Source organism: Apteryx rowi, unplaced genomic scaffold, assembly GCF_003343035.1.
Source record: "Apteryx rowi isolate R43461 unplaced genomic scaffold, aptRow1 scaffold_51, whole genome shotgun sequence".
Lineage (NCBI taxonomy): Eukaryota > Metazoa > Chordata > Aves > Apterygiformes > Apterygidae > Apteryx > Apteryx rowi.
Window position 1 is genome coordinate 3041152 of NW_020450772.1, and position 21848 is coordinate 3062999.

General features: G+C 37.0%; 1 protein-coding gene across 3 annotated transcripts in view; it reads right to left on the reverse strand.

The window, feature by feature from the left end:
• The window catches only part of UGGT1 (UDP-glucose glycoprotein glucosyltransferase 1), a 46723-nt gene extending 26091 nt beyond the window's left edge, over positions 1 to 20632 (reverse strand). Inside the window, exons 1-17 of one of the 3 annotated variants that reach the window (XM_026080056.1) lie at positions 20472 to 20628; positions 19898 to 20036; positions 17006 to 17088; positions 16297 to 16427; positions 15426 to 15538; positions 13894 to 14068; positions 12710 to 12806; positions 11029 to 11107; positions 10708 to 10808; positions 8961 to 9060; positions 7790 to 7850; positions 4518 to 4609; positions 3689 to 3839; positions 3281 to 3400; positions 2397 to 2482; positions 1798 to 1933; positions 659 to 790 (exon numbers count right to left, since the gene is read on the reverse strand). In XM_026080056.1, coding sequence (XP_025935841.1) covers positions 659 to 790; positions 1798 to 1933; positions 2397 to 2482; positions 3281 to 3400; positions 3689 to 3839; positions 4518 to 4609; positions 7790 to 7850; positions 8961 to 9060; positions 10708 to 10808; positions 11029 to 11107; positions 12710 to 12806; positions 13894 to 14068; positions 15426 to 15538; positions 16297 to 16427; positions 17006 to 17088; positions 19898 to 20022 — 1782 coding nt within the window. In that variant the 5' untranslated portion in view covers positions 20023 to 20036; positions 20472 to 20628. Of the gene's footprint in view, positions 1 to 658; positions 791 to 1797; positions 1934 to 2396; positions 2483 to 3280; positions 3401 to 3688; positions 3840 to 4517; positions 4610 to 7789; positions 7851 to 8960; positions 9061 to 10707; positions 10809 to 11028; positions 11108 to 12709; positions 12807 to 13893; positions 14069 to 15425; positions 15539 to 16296; positions 16428 to 17005; positions 17089 to 19897; positions 20037 to 20471 lie in introns of all 3 variants that reach the window. The other 2 variants (XM_026080057.1, XM_026080058.1) reach the window with 2 other exon arrangements.
• Positions 20633 to 21848: the final 1216 nt, after the last annotated feature.

Genomic DNA, 21848 nt, shown 5'->3' on the forward strand with positions numbered 1-21848 from the left:
TATCATAAATATTACAGAGCTGTTATAGAAAGTACTTCTATTCTTTTTTCTGGAACATTCAACTAAAATAAAAAACCATCCCTTATAGAACCCCAAATACGATCTGCTTCGTCTCCCATAAAAGTGACCCAGTAGTGTTTTGTACTCCCAGCTTTCTCCAAACAGGAAAGTATCAACCCTAAAAATAATTTTAAAAAATCCTTTGAGAAGGGTTGCCAAATGCCTTGCTACAGGCAAGGAATTTTGCATTTGTCATCATCCTGTTATCTCAAACACTATTCAAATACCAATGCTAAAGAAAACCCACACAAATCCCTCCCAAACACTAAGCTTCTCAGTTTCCCCTATGAGCCATGCTCTCGCTTTTTTTTTTAAGCAATTCTAGAGACATGAGAGTTACCTTAGTTCTTGTAATATAAAATATATGTGTGTGTGTATATGTGTGTCTATGCATATATATATATGTATATAAACTTTATGCTGAACATAAATACTTACAAAAATACTATTAAAACTCACCCCAGTATGATAATGAATTAGATACTTGTTTACTAAATAAGAGAACTGGAGCAAGAAACTGTACATAGCGATGATATTTGCAAAACAATGTTGATTAAAAAAAGAAGTAAAAAAAATGCTTTATTTCACAAATTCTTACCTTTCTGTTTTGATCATAGGCAGAATCAATTCCCAGAATGCTGTTCACTTCCACGTAAGGATACTGTTTCTCAAGAACACTAACCACATGCTCAACTCTCAGCTGATCTCCTGTTTTTACTTTGTTATATATCTGGAAAGGGGACACAAATACAAGTCTACAGCTGCAACTGAAAATCACCTCTCCTTACCAAAGGTAAATTAACATATCATCTGTGTTCCAGTAATTATACAACATATAAACAGCCAGATATTCAAAACATTTTCATGTTTATTAACTTCAATAACAGCTTGTAAATACAAAGCTAAAAGTTACAAAGTGCTGGTAGCTCTGAAACTTATCTTGCTTTACCTCATAGTTATTCCAGCCAGACTGGAAGTAGGTAAGTATCATGGATTTCTTTAAATAATACCTTGTATCTTTAATTACAAAAGATATTTGAGCAGGAAAAGTAGTGCTCAGCAAAAAAACCAAACCAAAACAAAAAGGCTCAAACGAAGCACATCAGAAGAGCTACCTCTTCCTTGTGCTTATGAACAATACAACATACCCTACATGTAAAGCAGTTAACTAATTTTGTTTCCCTCTTGAAGGCACAAGATTTACTTCTGACTTACAACTATATTAAAAAGCCCTGTAATTTATATAATGAAAAAAATTGTCTTCAAATAACCAGCAAATTTAATGTTACAGTATGTCCATCTTACAGATTTATGCAACTATGTCAAACTACAACTGAAATGAACTACAAGTGAAAATGAATTTACTAGTACCGATAATATCCTTTTATGGTGCAAGATTATGTGGCAACAACTGTTCACTATACTGTCAACTATAACTTTCAACTATAATATTAAAGGGATAGAATAGTTTAGAAGTCATATTAGCAGAACAAAGAAAGAGGTGGGATCAGAAAAAACTTACAAAAGTACAAATGTCACATTTAAATCTGGCCTCACTTGTTAAAATTAGGTCACAGCACTTTAGAGGGAAACAGGTATTCTGTGGTACCCTGAATACCAATAAAGTCAAAGCAGAAAAATATTTTTTTCCCATTACCTACATAGTAGCACATGACCACAATTTGTCATTTATGGCAAATACTAAAACATTCATTTCCCTTTTAAATGAATACTTACAGACATGACTGCCTGGAAAGCATAATTATTATCCATTTCTTGTGCCACGTAATTGTATGCCCTAAGAAGGGCAACACCAGGATCCTGAAGTCCATCAACATCTTCTGAGTCATTAACCACAAAGACGAGTCCTATCCTGCAATCAAACAAATGCCCAGATTATGAATCTGTTATACTAACAGGTAATCAACTCTTCAAACAACAGTAAGCCATGCTCATCATCTTAAGCAAAGTTTTTTTCTGAATCGACTGCTAAGATTTTGAACAGTGTTGAGGAATCAGAATTATGACATATAATCTCTGACAAGGAGTCTGTCACAATCTTGCTTTTCATATCTTCTTTCAGCCACAGTGCTTGCTTTTAAGTATCTTTTGGGCTGTTGCAGAGACCAAATTTTTTATTGGGCTCTGTTTTGCTAGTAGCAAAAGTTTTACTCAAAATATTTTAAAGAAGGAACAATGTTTACAAAATGCCCTTTCTTACCAGCAATACAAAATATCTAAAATTTCTACAGTGTCCTAACAACAAGCATTTTACAACTGCAAGAGTCACAAAAACGAAACTGATCTAAAAAGTTCCCATAAAAACATAATATTACCTCAGTGGGATGTGGTTACTGAAGAACATCTCTGCCACGTTAAACAATTCTGCTGTAGTCTCGTGAGTAGGATCTACTATCAGCACCTGCATATAAATTGCAAGTGAGAGGTTTCTGTTCCCTTAAGAAGTCAAGACATTGGCTTTTGATTAGAGATAGCTTCATTCATGTTTCAACGCAGAGTTATTACCAATCCCATTTTATTCACTGACAGGGACATGAGACCCACTAAGTTTCTCCTAAAATCTTTAAGTCCAAAATCATAATCTAAGATGCCCTGTCTAAACTGCGCCTTTACCCAGAACAGACTGTACTCCTTTCATGCCTTACCTTTACCCCAGTATGCTCTAGCATTTAGGCTTCTGTCTCTGGCCATATCAAAATTTTCCCAGTTAAGTGCTCCATGCACGTCTTGCCAGAATGCACGAAAACCGTGCTGCTCTGCCTGGCCCTCCTGGAGGCCCATCCTGCTAGGCAGTCTCAGAGCAAGGCCAACACCCAGACAGAAGCAGGCCCCTTAAAATGAAGTTACAGCCCTTTATTCAGATGAAGTGTTGCTTTTTGATTAGATAATTTCAGTGCTAAAAGCATGATCTCCATAGAAGGATAAAATGTGAATGCTCCCACAGCATTGTTCACATTTGGTTCACATGGTGGCACTCACATGACCAGTCCAACAGAGGGCAGAGAACCATGTTCAGTAATCTCTGAATCTCAGTCATAACTTGGCAGTATAGTTAGAACTGAATCTTGTTAGAAAAGCATCCTAACTCCATCTTTCAGTGACAGAGAGTCCAACATATACATGGGTAAGTTCCAAAAGCTAGTGCCCCTGCTGTGAAGAAAAAAAGGAAAATTTCATTTCTCATCAGATCACTACTTACAAAATTATGGAAGTTTTTCCTGATTTGTCTGATCACCCCTGGAAATGTGGGACGCAGCAATTCTTGCACATTGGAAGGCCAGGAATTATACCGGCTGTCAACCTCAAGATTGTTGATCCACTAAAGAAAAATAAAATAAAGTCACTTAAATGATCCCAGTCCTCCTGCTCAAGTCTGGAATAATAAAACATTTTAAAAATCAAACACTATACTGAGCACTATATGAATAAAAACTTTAAGAGTTAATTGCGTTTAAAACACAGCACTTGTTTTCCCTATTGTTGCTCCTTTTTCTTCTCTGCAAAGTTTCAGATTTGTTTGTGAGGTGAAGAACAAAAGTTCCCCTGACAGCTTAAGAACATGTTGCTCAAAGGTGGATAAGGTATTTCTTATCTAAACCATACGCACTGAAATAGCAGGGCTTCTGATGTCCACAGCATAGTCTGAATCTGATGGCTGGATGTTCAGCTTCAGAACATTGTGCAAGGAAAGACCCTCAATTCCTAAGCTGTGCAGACCTTCCATAACACGGGCTTCATTGCGTAACACATCGATCAAGCTGGAAGGAAAAGAAGAATTATTTTGTTGAATTTTAAAATACAGCAAGTAACTTGCTGTAGCCTAAGGGTTAACAGATAGAAAGTATAAACAAATGTCTGTGAGGTCTGTGCATTATTTCTTACTTCTTACCTATTTCTAACTGTCTCAAGAAACTTGAGATAATTTAAACATATTCRGTTATTTTTCTGAGAAAAAGTGCATTACATCAAGATAACTTAAGCGTGATACACAATTGTAATTTCAATTCCACAGTACTGAAACAGATCTTGACAAAGATGCAAGGCAGTTTTCAGATGGAAAATGTACAGGGATTTAGCCTTTGAGAATCAAATATTCTACTGTCTTCAAAATAAACTTGTACACTGACAGTCCTGGAGACCAAAGCCTTGTTTATTCACAGAACAGGTCAGAACAGTAGTAGGGTGAGGTTCCCTTTCTGATATTCTAGAGTATTTCGGTTTTCACATCAGCTTTTTTGTTAGGAAACCACTTGTGTAAAAGAAGTAAGCATTGTTTGCTTTTCCCTATACTTATCAATTAAACATTTACACCTAGTCTAAATACAGTTTTTTCAAAGAAGGTTCAAATCTGTCTAAATGACCTTATCACCCATGCACAAGCAGGATGAAAGATTCTAAACAGAACACAATTATTCTGGAAAAGAAGACATCCCTACCTAAATATGTCCTGAGTGTCTAAATCAATATGTAGTCCATTGATGAACAGGGCAGAATCTCCCGGCTGTAATCCTAATGTTCCTTTGAAATACTGAAGAAGGTGGGGGGGAAAAAAAAGCCATTAGAAGAATGCTACAAACAGAATAAAAATGACTACAGGGTTTAGTGTGTCAAAGCTACGGATTTTACCCCCATTATTGTTTGGATTGCATTATGTTAGTTCTCAGCTACAGTCTTTAGTTCACTTTGTGTATATATCCGTACCTAGTAAGTTCATATAACCAAAGAGGAAAAAAATGAAGCTATCTAGTGTAGACATACATAAATGGGACTTCCTGTTAGTTTCTGTGCAACTCTGACAAATTTGGAAATTGCCTCAGTAGACTTTTTAAATATACTTGGATTAAATCATTAGAAAATACTTGAGAGAAGTCATTTAATATTTTCTAGCTGACAGCTCACAAAATAAAATACTTGGACAGAAAGCATCCAGGTAGCTGTCTTAGCTCTTTAAAGCTCATTTTTGGGCAGAACAGACTCAAAATGCTGTATGTCGCGTGGTGCTAACTGCTACGTTTAAGGTACCAACCAAGTCTTGGGATAGTGGATGCATCCTGAACGAAGAGAATATGAGCTGCAATAATATTGTGAAGTTCCAAACAACAGATAGCACATAAGCGTATGGAAAAGTCTCATGAATATTTTGGAAGTTCTCCCAAGTACCTCTAAGCGCTACCCCATTTGACTGGATGCTTGCCCCTAAATTGAGGCACCATTAGAGTACAATTTTGAACCAGCAGAGAGGTGAGTAGAAAACAGTCCTGCTGAAGCAAAACTCCTAACTCTAACATGTAAAATTCTATTAAAAAAAAAAGGGGGGGGGGAGAAAAAAGGAAAAAAAAAACACTTAGAAATGCCATTGTTTTTTCCTAATACCTCCTCTCATGCAGCAGCAGTTACAAAATTCTATTAAGAGGCATAATGAACACTGAAGGAAAAAAACAGTATTTGCACATAAAAAAAAMCCAACACTACTACTGTGAAGAGGATGGGCAAAGCAAAAGGAGGAATAGCAAAGTAACTTGTGAAGTACCTAGAACAGGAAAGCAGCATATAAGCAGGAAGAATTTATATATTCTGTTAATTAATAAAGTTCCCAGACAAGAGTTGAGTATGTGCAATGTTAAGTTATATCTTTCTGTGCATACATAGATACTAAACTACAACTTACTAAAAGCAGTGAACTTCACTAGCAAATAATATCCACACAGAGAGTCGTGCAAAGGAAAAGTTGACAAGAGCAGGGCTCTTTACAGTCTACCCATATCTGGATCTAGTAGTCTAGACATATTTGGAATAAAAATGCATCCACCAAATTGTGGTGTTACCTGCAGACCAGGCTGCTCTAAGAGGTAGCAGAAAAGCCCTAGGCAGCTTTAGCTCACAATTATACTCTACCCCCCCTCATCCCTTCCAGGACTGTGTTGGTGGGTAGCGTCAAACTGTATCCTCTCTTTTCTGATTTTAATCACTATTGAACAAACAGAGATTTCTCGTTCAGAGCAGGAATCCCAGGGGACTTGTAAAGCTTTCAGGTTATATTTACTACTAAATGAGCTGAATATCATCAATGAAAAAAAAAAGGCATAGATGTATACCTTACTTTGCATTTTTGCTGTTAATGTCAAGTTAGACTGGAATATGTGAATAGATCAGCATAGATCATATATTAAAAGGTACTGTTTGGCTTTGATTTTACTATAATCTTAAACTTGTATTTTGTGCTTTATCTGGACTGCACTGCCAGCTGTATTTTCATTCTGCTGTATGAAATTCCCCAGTGACTACTGTTTTTTCAGTGCTTTGTTAATGCCAAGTACACAGCAGAGCTGTTGGGACGTTTTTTTGCAAACACTGGAGCACACCCTGGGCAGGAAGCTGAGCTCAATGACATCCAGAGGTCCCTCACAACCTTTTTTTTTTTATATGATTTTACTTCAAAGTACAGCTAAAAGAACATGACTCATTTGGATAGCTGCTAAAGTTTTATTCCTTAAGTAGCTTCCCCTCAAAATACCAATAGTGGGACCATTTCCTCCACATGGTACATATGGATCATTACAAGCAATGGCAGGAGGTTTTGAGTTGATCCTGTGGCTTCCCTGTAAACATTGAGGAATTTATACCTCTAAAAAGTATTTTCTAAATGCCATCTCAAACTGGGTCATGAAAAATGTATTTCTTCTGCCTCCTTAAAGCTGTAAGAATATGCTTAATATAATTGCTTTCCAAGCAATAGCTTTCTAACAAGCTACATTCCCTCCAGCTCAGACATTTAAACATAATCCAAAAATATAACTACATTCTGACTGTAATAACTCCCACTAAAAAGCACTCACACATTTCATATACAATGGCTTGCAGGAAGTTCAGAGTACAATCAAAACCTAAAATCAGTAACTTAAAATCAAGGTAAGCCTATTTTGAACTATTATTCAGGGTGAGTTATACTATGAGTTTCAGAGATTACACATTTGTTACAGGAGTCAAATAAAAACTGGGTCAGAGACTGGAAGGCGGCCACGCAGCAGGCACATTTATACAAGTGTACTAACCATCTCTCTGCAACTTGAACTGACAAGCCATGCTGCTCTGTTAGCGAAACTAAGGACTGATGTGACCCAGACATCAAAATTTCTCCTACTTCATTCTTGATACAGGCCTGTTCTGCAGGCTAGGGATTAAGCCAGTCCGCCTGGAAATCCTAAGAATATTTATGCTGTGTATTTTCTGTAAATAAATAGAACATTTTCCTCCAAGGGTTGAGAACACAGTATTTTCACTGGGTTTAAAGTTCAGTTTATAAAGATAGATAAATACAGCTAACAGATTCAGAGTTCAGATACTGAATAGAAGCTCATGTTCATATACATTAAAAAGCACTGGCCAAATAACTGTCAGGACACATCTGACTACTGTGAACAACCGTTATAGGGACAGCTCTGTAAACAAAATCATTCCCCAGCGTACTCTTGATCTCCCTCAAAGAATTTCTGATCRGTATTTTTATATTTGGGAAAAGTTATGTTCCTAATCCATGTTTGAAAATCCAGCCACTTCTTTACTTCCCAAATGCATAGTAAGACAAAGATGTGTGTGAGAACATTGGTTCATATTTTTAAGCAAAACAAACTTTTTAACAGAAACATTTTCAAAGCTTCAGTTTATATTAAATGTGTGAAAGCACTACATAACTTTCTGGAAGTGTTACCTTTTGGTTCTCTTCAATTTCTGTCCTGAGTTCCGAGGAAACAACTGTTTTTGTTATYGCTCTATGGAAATAAAAACAACATGATGTCAATTTTTGTTCCATTTTGCCCAATTATCCCATTTTTTTGTACCTTAACTATATTTAGTCCCCTAATATCAGAAGCTGCAACCAGAAGCATTTGCATTTTGTAGCCCCATTAAAAAGTAGGATGCATTAGTATTTCTTTCAAAAATTGCCTGCCACAATTCAAGAGAAAATAAAAATGTTAATCCCATGCCAACTGCTCCAAGAAAGAAGCTTTTGACTCTCAGGGTCTAGTTTCACATTAAGCCATAATAAAACTGGGCTTTTGCCAGCAAAAAAAAGTAGGGGTGGAAGTGGGAGCAGAGAATAGGAAGATTTCATTCCTTGCTGTGGGCTCCATTCCTTTCCTTACATTGGATCTAGTGATCATGCCAGCACAGAATGGGTGAGTTCAGCTCACTGATCTGACTAAAAACTGGATGACAGCACAATTCCAGCCTTAATAAGGTACAAATAGCACAATCTTAACATTAGTTACTGGGAGATAAGACCAGAACTTGGTCTCTTTTTACTCATAAGTATACTTCCACCTACTCTAAAAGGAGCAGCTCCTGTAGTATCATCTTCATGTATTTTTCTACTCTGGTGGGGCAAGCAAGATCATGACTGAATTTCTTGAAATTCATCTGAACATATCCAAGACCTTCACTGCTGTGTAGTTGCTCTATTTTCTGCATTTAGTCATCCTCTGACATAAGATTTATTCCCTTAAGCACTGGGCCATTTCCAAAAGGGGATCCCAGAAGAGTGGGATCCAGTAAAAGGTAAATCCTAAAACTGCCAGACAGAAACCCTATCCAGTATATTCCTAAAGACTTGATGCAAAAGGTTCAGAAGCATTTCAAAACAAAATAGCGCAGGTAATTTTGTTGAATTTTCCACTGGTCAATACCAAAGAAAAACAGTGCAAGTTCCCCATTATAATCGTAAGCTGAAGATCTCTTCTGCATAAGTGCTCTGCAATGTTTGCTTCCAGCTAAATGGAAACTCGGACATTAACCGGACCTATGCTGCCTGTCAAGTATTCGGCTGAGAAAAAAAAGATAATTTAATAAGAAAACTTCCTGGTACTCATCATTAAAGTTACCTGGCCTTTGTAGGGAAGTTCTGACTGAGATCTTTCATGACCATCAAAGCATCCACAGGGGGAGCAGCCAAAATGCGGGCAGCAGTTTGAAAACTTAAATCTAGAAGCAAAACAGTACAAGTCAAGGACTCTAAACTGAAAACAACCCAACACACTGCACTGGGAATAAAAGCATTTATATATCAGTCATACCAACTTCGACTTTCACAATTTTTGCTCATCCGCTCCTTTAGCTCCTTTTTGTCTTCTTCCTAATTTACAGCTTTTATTAAATGCCTCTGAGTAACTCTTTCAAACTGAACTAGTGCACAATGTCTACAGCTTGCTTCCTTGAGCCCAAACCCTCACTATTTTYTTTTTGGTAGGGACAGGAGGATCTMTCCTTCAGAAGAGGTCTGGGTACTTGTTTCACAGGCTAGGAAAATAAAGAGCAATCTGTTGAAGATAGATTCTCTGTAGCTACAACATATATTCAGCATTTCCAAGTACTCCTTTTCCAGAGGATGATTAGCCTTTTCAACAGGCCTATAACAAGAACTGCGGATGCTTTCCAGGGAAACAGGTTAGAGCTGTATGCAGAAGCTTTTGAAACATAGCTCAAAATGCCTCTTGTTGGGTTTAACAGAAACTCTAAATTAGTGCCATCTTGGTGGTAGTCAAAAGGAGGAAAGATCATTAATTTAAGAACTGAAAAGCCCACAAAACACATGAACGTCACAACAAGAAATGCTGGACTCCCTAGTCATGTTTGATTTGTGGAACTGTTTGCCAAGTTTAAAACAACGAAGCATTCTTTGAGGACAACCAAGGGGTACCCACAACGGTACCAATCTTACTGGTGGGCCAGGGCATTTAGCAGATTCCAGTGGAAGGGGTAGCCGCTATCACACAAACAGATCTACCTTCCATCACTTACAAGAAGCACCATATTTACTGCACACACATTTATCAACTGCACTCCCRGCTTGAATTCTGACCTAAGCCCCCATCTGATCTTTGCGAAAGACGCATGCTAGGAGTAGGCTGCCACGAACAAAACACTTTACGCAGTCCGCTCCCTGCTATCCTCTTTCCCAAGAGGTGAACACGGACACAGCTACGTGGTGAGCTATGCCGCTGTCATACAGGAAGCTTGGTGGGGAGAGACTGGACAGTCCCTGTGAACAGTGGCAGAACAGCCAGCTGACAAGATGCGCCGTCATGGGCTGCTGCACATGACCAGTGGGCTCTGCTTTGAAAACTGCCATTCTAGTAATAAGAATGGATAATATTCAGTAGCATGCAGGTCTGAACTCCGACCAGTTTTGATCCTGCAAAGACCGGGCACATCCTCACTCGAAGAACCCATTTAAACATTTAGGAGTAGATGAAAGTGGCTAAAAGGGAACTTTGCTCTCCAAGTAGTACCCTGAGACTAGTCCTTCCTTTGGTCTTGAGAAATCTCAGCTTTCAAAGCGAGAATGTGACTGTAGTAGCCAATTGAAGAGTAAGTAGCTTTCTGTACATCACCATACAAAAGCAAACCTCACTTCGGTGGTCCTGCAAAAAAGAATCTTTGTAAAAGCTATTTCAATAGGACTCTGCGAAGGAGCTTCAGAAAATCCAGTAGTTTCCAAAGCAGGAATTTACAGCCAAACTCTCCCAATTGTACCCTGCCACAAGCAATGGCATTTGCATAGAATGCAGGAAGATATTTTTTACACCTAAGTATTTGCAGTACAATACTGAAAGTCTTCATACAGATTACCTTGTAACTGCCATACTTTCAAAGGTGCCATTTCATTGGTGCTTTCCACAAGGTGTTTTCTAAGCTCCTTCAGCTCCTCTGTCAAGTCAGGATACAACTGCCTGAAAGGGAGTGAGGGTAAAAAGAAAACTTATGTGGGTTCCCGGAAGCAGCTCTGCTGCTAATTCAAGGAAACCAACAAATGAAAAAGAATGCTGCTAACACATGTGGATAACAAAGCACTCATATATTTAATAAAATAAAAATAAAGCAAGAGATCAGCATCTCTGCATCAAGTGTTTTGATAAGACAAAGCCCCAACCACTTACAACAGAGTTTTACCTTAGTTTTCCAAAGAGAAATCCTTGCACTTCATCAATGGGGTCATTTTCATTTATTACTGTAGCATTCACATCTGTACCTATAAATACACAGAGAATACCACTATCACCAATTATTCAGACAGTTCTCACACTCGATTTGATTAGTTTTGATATGACTGCCTGAAACAACACTTATAAAACCTTTATACTTGCACACGACTCTCATTTTTAGTTCTCAAATTACTTTTTTAGCAGGGAATGTGCATCATCACATTTGACAAACTGAGAAAAATCAGCTCTGTCAAACAACCATAAAGGTAGAGATAGACCACTGTTTTCCGTATATTTAATCTCATTGTCAGTCCCTCCAACAAGGACTGCAGCTGATGATTCACCAAAATTCATTTAAAAAAAAAATCTAATCCTTTTTTTAAGCAGATGGGCACTGCAGTAAGCAGAAAGAGGAAAGAAAGGGCAAGTTTCAGGTTCACTTCTGAACTTGTATCCAAGGGACACTAACTCCACAAATGAACCCAGTAACAGCTGAAAGAAAACCAAGTTATATTGTTTAGAAGGAAAGTCTCAGAGGTGAGTGGAAATCTCAGAGGTACCTAGGCACTGCAGAGGAATTCACTAGGGCCTAGAAGCTTTCAGGACATAGCAGCTTTGTAGGGTAGGTGCTAAACTTCAATCATGAGCATAATCCTGATTTTACCCCCCAAAATACAGGATAAAAAAAAGTATCTGAATAAATAAATTCCAATTCTGAGCTTAATCAACACAAAGAAATCTGTGTAAAAGACGATGCAGATAGTCACACCATCTCCTAGCCAGGTGGATGCAAGCCAGCTCCACTCCAAATGTTTTATGTTCAAGTCTAACTAAATGTCCTGTTCTTTTAGAAGAGTGCTTGCTTCTAAAAAGGCAGAGACACAGCTAGAACAAGCACAGGCATGAACAAAAGAGTGAGCACCCAATCAGACAGGATTTGAATAAGAATGATACCCTTAATTGCAGGTTAAAATCTATGAGCAATTAGCAGCTCATAGCAATTCAAGTATAGTTTGTCAATTCTGTAAAGCATTCCAGATCACTGCATCAATTTTGGTGTAAAACTTCACAAGTTTACAAATAACAGATTTTCCCCAGAATTATAAGTTTTAATTATAGGGTTTTTTAATAAACACACAAATTTCCCTTCTAGAATAGTTATACGAGGTGTATGACAGTTTGCAAAATGGAGATTGGTGCTCTAAAGATAGCGGTAAAAGCACAAAACCACACATCATTCTAAATTCTCTTTTCCCCAAGAACAGGACAAGGAAACACATTCTGCTCTGAGAATGGATAAGGGAAATTAAGGTAGAAGAATTGCTTTACACCTGCAGAAGATCTAGTTAACTGATTAAAAAGTTAGTTGCATTAGCAGTGCCATTACTAAGATCTAGCCGAGAGTTATGAGCCCATTGTGCCCAGCATTTTACAAATACAGGAGAAAAGTACTGTGGTAAAAATACACTTCATAAAGGACACAATCCGAACAGAGAAAGGAAGAGAAGACAATGATTTTGATGATTTCAGATCAGAAGAAAGAAGAATATCTGCTATTCAGGCAAGCAGCCATTCGTATCAGAAGAAATGTAAGATTACCTTTATAAAATTAAGGGGTTTACATTAAAGTAGTTAAAATAAGAATTCACCTTTCACCTGGGTGTCATCCTTGGCCTTATACTCTGTACTCTTAATGGCCAGTTCCACTCCATACCCAGAGAGGTAGACTTTTTCTTTACTGGGATTCTGTAACAAAAAAGCAAACATTACAATATTGCCACTCTTTGTTTTGATGTACAAATTAAAAGTTGCCATTTCCCCCAAAGCTAAGGTATCTCAAGCTGGTACATATTTCAAACATAGCTGGTAACGYGTAAGTGAGAAACAGAAATACAGTGAGTGATTCTGCACTAATGTACCGTAATAAATTTATTTGCTATTGGGTTTCAACTAAGCTTTTTGAAGTTCAGAAATCAAAGATACTGCAAGGTCCCTTGATAGAAGTGTTTTGAAGTACATACCAGTCATATAACTGTATCAAGATCTGTTGCATAGTATACTTAATTCTGATTGCAAGTACTCTTTCCAAAATTGAAAAACAATTAAAAGGAAAGCAGTGTATGCAATGTATGACCTTCTTTTATCAAAGGTGCAAATGTTACTAGAGGTGAAGCAACTGATGCTTTTTCTCATTCAAGTCTGGCTACTAGCTGCTACATTTGCAGGTTTTAGCAACATTAATGCGATATTCAGGAAGAAAGTCAAATAACTAATTTCACAGAGCTCTTAAAACATAAACATCAATCCAGTGGTTATGGGCAATTTGAGGGAGAGAGATGAAAACAGGGACAAATTACAGGAGGACTGGTGAGTGGTTCTGTAATGAAATCCCTACAGAAACAATGTCTTTCATTTGAAAGTGGGACCTAAGGTTAATCTCTGCTATTCATATTCAGGTAATTTAAGTGGCCTGACTGTGGAGAGAGCTGAATATATAAATGGGAGTTAGGTGGTATCTGTTTCCTATAATCAAATATAAGTGGAGCAACATTTTCTTAGATAAAACTCTGTAATTTATGTGGAGTTTGACTCTGAATTTGTAAAATCCAACAACCCTCTCATTTAAACAATCAGGAGATTGTGAATACTCTATAATCCTCAGCTACACACAATAAGAAAATAAACTGAGTAATTCTGAATAGAGCTCAAGCAGCAGCACATTACATAAATGTAAATATAAAGAAATCAAACTTAGGCCCTTTTTCTTTTTAAATCCTGGCTAATAACTCTTTCTATGTCAAATACTCGTGTAACACAGAACAAATATACTTACAGCAACATAGTGCCTGAGGACGTAAGTGATTTCTCCTGCCTCGGCCTTTACAACAAGCAGCTTGTGGAATCTGTAGAACTCCTCTGAGCCAATCTCGGCATAAAGTATGACGACAGGACTTTCGGGGTTTGAAACTGGGTACCTGTGATCCCCTTTAAACAAAAATGGCTTTGGCCTAAGAGTAAACATTGAAGATTACCACACTGTGGTTCATACTGTTTCCTCACTCAAGGCGAGATGCAAAATTTCTTTTTGTCTTGTTTAATCACTGTTTTTGTCTTCACTGAATACAAGCATCGAGCTATTCTCTGCTTATTATCAAGGYTGGCAGCACTTGATACAGGCTGATAAAGCCTTATTAAAAATGTAATTATGAAAGTGAAACAAGTTTTAGATTCAAAATAGCACCTATCATCCTTATCTAACAAGCACCCACTTGCCCTATATTTTCAATTAACTCTTTTTTTAATTGAAACGGAGGTTCTATATATTAAAAAAAAAAAAAAGGCTAACACAGCAAATGTTCCAGACACTCAATTTCAAGGTCACCTTGAACCAGGGCTTAGGCTACAAACAAAGTGAATGAGAAGGCTATTTTCAACTTCTGTTTTTAAATCTTGTCTAAAATACAATGAAATGTTCATATATTCCCAATGAGTCAGCAGAATATGCATGAGCTATGCACATGAGCATATGAGCTACTGATGCCACAAGCCTGCATGCACACAGGGAAGAAAACCTTTATGTTTACAAAAATAAAACTGCCAAGATTACTTGGAAAGAAAACTAAAAATTTAAGGATTTTTTAAGAGGAATTATATTTTACAGTTTCTTTTTGTTACTAAAAGTTACACTCAAGGTCTGTTATTTCTCTTGTAAGGAACAGTACTTGTTTTTAGCCTCATCAATTAAAGCAGCTTACAGGCTTTATTAAAAACAAACAAACAAACAAAACCCTTCAAGTCTAATTATAGAGGTTTTGGGGTTTTTTAAGATCTCATTCTGGTCTTAATAATAAACTTGCAATAAGAAGTTCAAAAGATTAACATGTATTTTGAAGAAATGTGAAACTGAAATATGTTGTATATTAATAGTGTTCCCTTTGTTAACTTTGAGAAAAATTATATAGGAAAAATACTATGCATGCTTCAAATCATTCATAAAATGATCTCTCTTATATTAACTAACATTTTAATATGCAGCCCAAATCTTTCCATTCTCCCTACACTAAAGGCTTTATATGTTTCTCATAATTACCACTATCATTCAACAAATTGCTTCCAACTTTTCCATGCACTTTCAAAGCCTCCCTCTTCCTGACAAAATATCAGAGTGCAAGGGATAAGAAAAAAATCATTGCAATCTGGATTAATAAGAAATAAAAGACTGCCACTCCTGTCTAAGAAAGGAGCAGTATAAATTGGAACTGAAGAATGTAGAAACTAGCAGTTTATTAAAATCTCTTTACAGCAGTAAATCTAGCTAGATTAAATTTTAGGAGCTAATCCAACAATAGAAAATTAAACAGATACCTTTTTGAAGCTGTCTGTAAAAGTTTTCCAAGAGAGTCAAATTCACACGTCTTCTCTCCATGCACAGCAAAGAAGAGGATACAGCCCTTTGGTGGGGGTTCATCTGCTGCTATCTGAATTAAAATATTTGTAATAAAGAAGGTTGAATGTTTTCCCTCAGAACAAGTAAAACTAGTACTAATATAACTCTACAGCAATACAATAATATTGGTCTCCTACTTGGATTTCATAAATTCTAAACTAGTACTTCTTCCTGTTTACTGCATAATTTAAATGCAAGGCAAAATTATAGACTTGAGAATTAAGCCCCAATTTTAATGAATATTTTTTTACAGCCTATCACTATGCACTGTAATATTTGTTCCAGGTTTAAAAAGGGGACTCCTGGCTTTTGGGTTTTCTGATTTTTTTTTTTTTTGCCTTACACATCAGAAAACTCTATATTTGTTAAACAGTAAATGATAACATGATTCAAGATTAAAAAAGGAAGATGTCTTCTAATAGTACTCAAATAAAGCACATTGTAATGTGAGACAACTTGCAATGAAGTATATGATATGCTAGGTTTGAAAAGGAATGCAAAGTACAGTGAACTTCTAGTTGGGGATTCTAACCACCAGAGCTATATATTCTCATGCATTATGATCTTCAAGAAGTACAGCTAAATAGTGGATATATCACTCGCACCACAAGTGCCAACAGAGCAATATTTGCTTAGTTCAGCAAAAACACAAAGCATATGTGTTCAATCCTATTCCTTGGGAAAACCGAGTATTTAAAAATTTGTATTCTTCTGACACAGCTACCTCATTCCTCGGTCTTATGTAACATTCTGCAAATCATTTGAGGATTTCCACTGTGCTGTACTAACCTGTTGAAAAGCTTGAACTGTTGCAGAGTAAGAACGTAACGATAAGGAAAACTTCAACAAATTCTGCTGCAAAGGCGACAGATTCTGGCAGGCTACTTTCAGCATTTCGTGGTAAGAGGAGTAATCGCTACCTGTGAAGTCCGAGCACAGGCAGTTATCTTTCAACACTATGTTCTCATTAAAGAGGGGCTTTTCATCATATCTGTGATTTATACTAACAGAAACCCATATCATTAATTGTAAATATGTACTTGACCCTTCCTCCTCCATTTTCATTAGAGCCCAACTCCAGAGATGGATCAGAGTCAACTTCAGTGGAGATCCATATGAGTACGTGGATACCCTAAATATGTCCTTGAGGATGCAAACACAGACTTGGGACCAGCATCCAAGGAACTTGAGGAGGAAGGAGACAGTAAAGAGCTCCCATTTAATTTCCGTTTAGAAACAGAACACAGAAAAAGCATTTTCAGTATTATATACTTGATGCTGAAACACAAACTGGCAAGTAAAACATATTGCAGGCTCATACACTAAAGCTTTTGTCAAATGGACATCCAAAAGCCTTGAGCACTCCACAATAAAAGCATTACTGAAATTAGTTCTCAGTTGATTTTTACAATACTAATACAATGCAAGACAAAACACTTTGATGTGTTTTTCAACCATGCCAACTATCAGTTTTTGCTCCGAGATTACAAGAGCTTACCATCCTGTTGAGATGATTTAATATTTTGACTTGCTTCGACAAAATTCCAGAATCTTTCTTGACCTTCTTCTGATAAAAATTCACTGAATAAAAAGAGAGGAGATAGCTAGATCTATGAAGTTTCTCTCAAATTACAATTTTTATACTTCATAAAGCTTTACAGAAAGTTAGCTCCTACCATCTGCTTACCCATATCAGAAAACAAATGTTACTAGACTAAGCAGACCAGGAAAGCTAAAATATCAAACAAAACAATAGTTGCAGGCCAGGACAAACACCTACTACGTGAAAGCAGCTTGTGAAGCACCTATCAAGCTCTCAAAGTAGAGAGCACCAGAACATAACCATGTACATTTTGGGAGCTCTTCTCTTCTCTTCTCTCCAAGTTATTTCTTCACTAGCTACTTTTTATGAGAAACATGCAACATTTTTGTTTATTTTGTTGTAACAAACTATAGTTTTCATTTTCTTTTTTCTTTTTTTTTTAATTGAGCAAATTCACAGCTTCACATCACAAAGTTGTAAATCACCATACATTAAATATATGACTGTATGTATACACAGTTAGACAGTAAAATAATTCTCTAACCATTGCTAAGAGCAAATGCTTTACCATGTCTTAACTTATTACAGGCAACGCTAAAGGATGATTTGGACTACAAAATCAGCACAGCGACAGGACAAGATGTGGAGCCTGCTAACTGTGACCRTAGCTTGCGTGCTCATTTCAACCTATTTTGAACTAATCTGACACATCTTGAACAACTTGGTAGGAATTGCAGTGCTAGGCTTAGTAAATCAAAGAGCAGGGGTGCCTTGGCACTGCAGTACCATATCGTTTTGCAGTTCATCCCAGGTGAACAATCCTGCCCAGAGTCTTGGAAAATAATGGTTAGGTTACATATCAAGCGTTTGAARCATTATTTTGGACTGTTTGCTTCCTGCTTCTGATTTCTCAGTCTCCTAGGGTGAGCTTCCTTTTCCTGCAAGTTCCTCTAAGCTTTTTCCCAGCATATGCCTCACATTCTCAAAGTTTTTAAATCCTGGCATTATCACCTGAGCATTGCATTTTTTCCCCGCTTGAAGATTTTTCAGTCTTCAAATTTCAGTTTCTATAGAAAAGGTTATAGAAAAGTAATTTCACTGAGGACACACCTGCCCTATCACCCAAAGCCATGCCCATTTGAATGAAACTCATCAATGTTCAACTATTTTCACATCACCCAATCTGGAAATACATCTGACATCTGTGATAACGTAGGAAGAATTCCATATATGTCAACATCCTTAAATAATACAAAAACAAACAAAAAAAACATGGAAGTCAGATTTTACAAAGACATTCCCAAATCAATATACTGGGAAATGAAATTACAGGGACTCCTAAAGCGCTAAGTAGACTGGCAATGAAAAGCAAACAGATTGAACTTTGTGCGCGGAATCACCCACAGCTTCCCTGTAACTGTTTACACAAACTTTATATTCAAAACATTATTTTRTGGACAAATTGCAGTATAAATTGAGAGAACTGGGTTTGTTTTTACACATTTTAGCATGACAATTTATTTCCYTAGCTTTAATGGCACCTGGTTTTTGTTTTTTAAATCAAGAAGTCTTTAATAGCATAGAAAACATTTTCCCCAGGCTCACTTGCGCAACTCTTAACAACACACTTAATTTTAGATAATCAATGCACTACTCACATGAACAAAGTTAAACTCAAACTTAACTGAGCTAAACCTATGCAAGCAACAGATATATATCAAAATTCACAGCCACCAACGAAGTCAAAAATCTTTTACTACGGAAACCTACAAGAACATGACAGACCTCTGTATCCAGTGCTATGATGTAAAACCTCATGAGGCAAAAAATACTTCTTACAGATTTTTTTTTTAACCATTTAAATACACAATGAAAGAATTTACCAAACGAAAAAAGAACAGCTACAATCTCTTTTAATATATTCATCCCATCTCTCCAAGCAGAGCAATAATCACATTCAACTAAACATTCTTACTGCTAATAAGTTAGTAACAACCAGAATCTAAAGCACCAGAAACTGAATAATACATTTTTTATTTCACACGGACAAAATAAGTATCTGTATATTCCTTTCTTAATTTTTAAGGGTCTCAAAATGCTGGTCTGATACATGTGACACACTTAAGGTGATCACTAACTTTTTATTTATAGTAGATCATGTATTCATGCATATCAGCATGAATGCAGTCAGCATTAATTCACTATCTTACCTACAAAATCTTATCTGCTCAGACAGGTAGAGAATCGCTGTTGCTCATGCCTAGGTGGTTAAGAGCAACCTGATGGGAGGCAAATACAAACGGGCTGCCCTAAATGCAGCAGCTGCCTGAAGCCACAGTTGTCAACAGTATAAAGATACTTGAGTAGGAGCAAATGGGATTTTTCTAACCACAGAATCACAGAACAGTTGAGGTCAGAAGGGACCTTTGGAGATCATCTAGTCCCACCTCCCTGTTCAAGCAGGTTCACTTAGAGCAGGTTGCCCAGGACCCTGTCCAGATGGCTTTTGAATATTTCCAAGGATGGAGTCTCCACAACCTCTCTGGGAAACCTGTTTTAAAGTGGGAACACACTGCTCAAAGGCTAGTATGCAAAAGAATGGTCATTACGTAGCCACGGAAACACAAGAAGAGGTCTGTGTCACAAGAAACAAGAAAAAAGTCTCTACTGCAAACTGGACAAAGAGATAGACACCACACATTAATGTTTACAATCAGTTGATACATGCCACATAATAACCTTGTAGGATGCACTAAAACAACTCATAGTTTTTAGCCACAGAGAGACTTTATTATTTTATCCTTTAAGTGCATTCTGATTTGTGAATGAAAATAATAGCACACTTACCTTGTTTCAAGTAATAAAGGAGTTGAAGACCACTTTGTAGTTAGAGATGTTGTCACAGCCTTAGAATCTCCTTTGGCAAGTGATGAGCTGATCCAGATTCCAAGGATTGCAATAAGTATTCCCATTTTATAGAAAAAGCCTAAAAAAGATGGAGGAAAAAAATGTTAGTCTCACATTGTCTCTTTTTATAAATATAGAATCTCACATATCCAAATACATTATGGCATATTCAAGACTCAGTGGCCTAGTTTATGCACTAAATCAATGAGATCATCACAGTATTTTTAATTTTTAAGCCCAGGAGGGACTATGAGCACACAAAAACAGACAAGAATTTTAAGATCAAACTCCTGAGCTGCAGTCAATCTAAACCAATTCCAGTTTCCTGTATATTTATTCTTTCAAATAAACTTGTTTCAGCTGCTTGGACTCCCACATCACGTACTGCTTGGAAGGGAAGTTACAAACAGTTCATATTTCAAATTAGGTGGAAGACCAACCTACTAACTATTTGTTTGAGGACAGTTAAAGTGATACTTTGTATTTGCACAGATATATCAGCTGAGGTACTAACCAGCGTCAGGAGGAGGAGGCAAGGCTAAGGTTCCCTAGTCAGCCCGTTAGGTTCCGCTGGGTACAGCACACTTCCTCACTGGGGAATGAAGAAACAAGCATTTCTTGGATGCGCTACATACCACCAACTCTAGAAGCTGAAAAACGAAGGCCAAGGGATGAATGAAGACAGACTTAAATGACACAACTCACTGTGAGAAATGGACCAAAAAAATAATGCCATTTCTTCTTTACCCTTCACTTGTACTTTCATGTCTAAATTTCCTCTGACCTCTTCACCACAATGCAGCTAAGTGGAATTTCCCTGCCTAACTCTTAAGCTTAGCAAACACATGAATCCTTCTGTTAGCTTTCTGTTTCATTCTTCAAAAACTCAAATGTTTTTCCTCATTGACTAGAATATATTTACTCCACACCCAAATACACACACAGGCACTCTCTCACTTCTTAGTCTTTATTTTTCTGGGTCACTCATTTTCCATTTTTCCCCCAACTAAAAACCAACCAAACAAAAAAAACCATTCAAATTCCAAGTATATCACAACTGATAACCTGTAAGGACCTAACTTGTGCCTTTCTTTCATGGTTCTATGTAAAAATAGTCTTTGTATATATTATATATCTGTAGCTATAGTTCTACGTGTACATAAATAGAGATATAAAATAAGACAACCTCACCCTACTCACTTTAAAAATTACACTATTCCAGCTGTCAGTTCACAAGCAATCACTCACCCATTGCTCTTTCTGTATCTCAGCATCTTTCTTTCAGAATAAGAATACAAATACTCCATTATAATAGATGAAAAACCTCTTGCTCAGCTGCTTGCTAGACTTGTTTTATGCTGCAGCACACCTGGGAAGTGGACCAGATGGCATCACATGACACTGAAGAGCTACAGCTATAACACAGTGTTTGCAGAGGAGGAAGCCCAGTCAGTATTTGTGGAGCAAGACCTTGACTTCCAAACGCAACAAAGACAAGATTTGCAATTCCTTCTAGGATTGGGTCCTTCTTATCCGTTGCAAATTTTACACAGTAGTTTGGAACATGTAAATAAATATCTTCTACTGCATTCTTATGATTAAAAGTCCTGTGCTGTTCTTTAAGACCCACAGGCCTGACTTCCTATTCTGTGAACGACTGTAACAAAGGGCTTGTTCTAGATAATATACAAAAAAGGACACCATATCCCATCTAATGAGCACATGCTGGAGCCTGCAACAGGCAGCTGACAGATATGGAGGAGGCATCTCTCACATAGACATGCAACACTCGGATCTTCAGATGAGTGCTTTTAAGACGGTATCTTAATTATTTTAGTTGACTGAAAGCCTGGATATTAGCAACATCTATACACCCTGAATAATATGACCA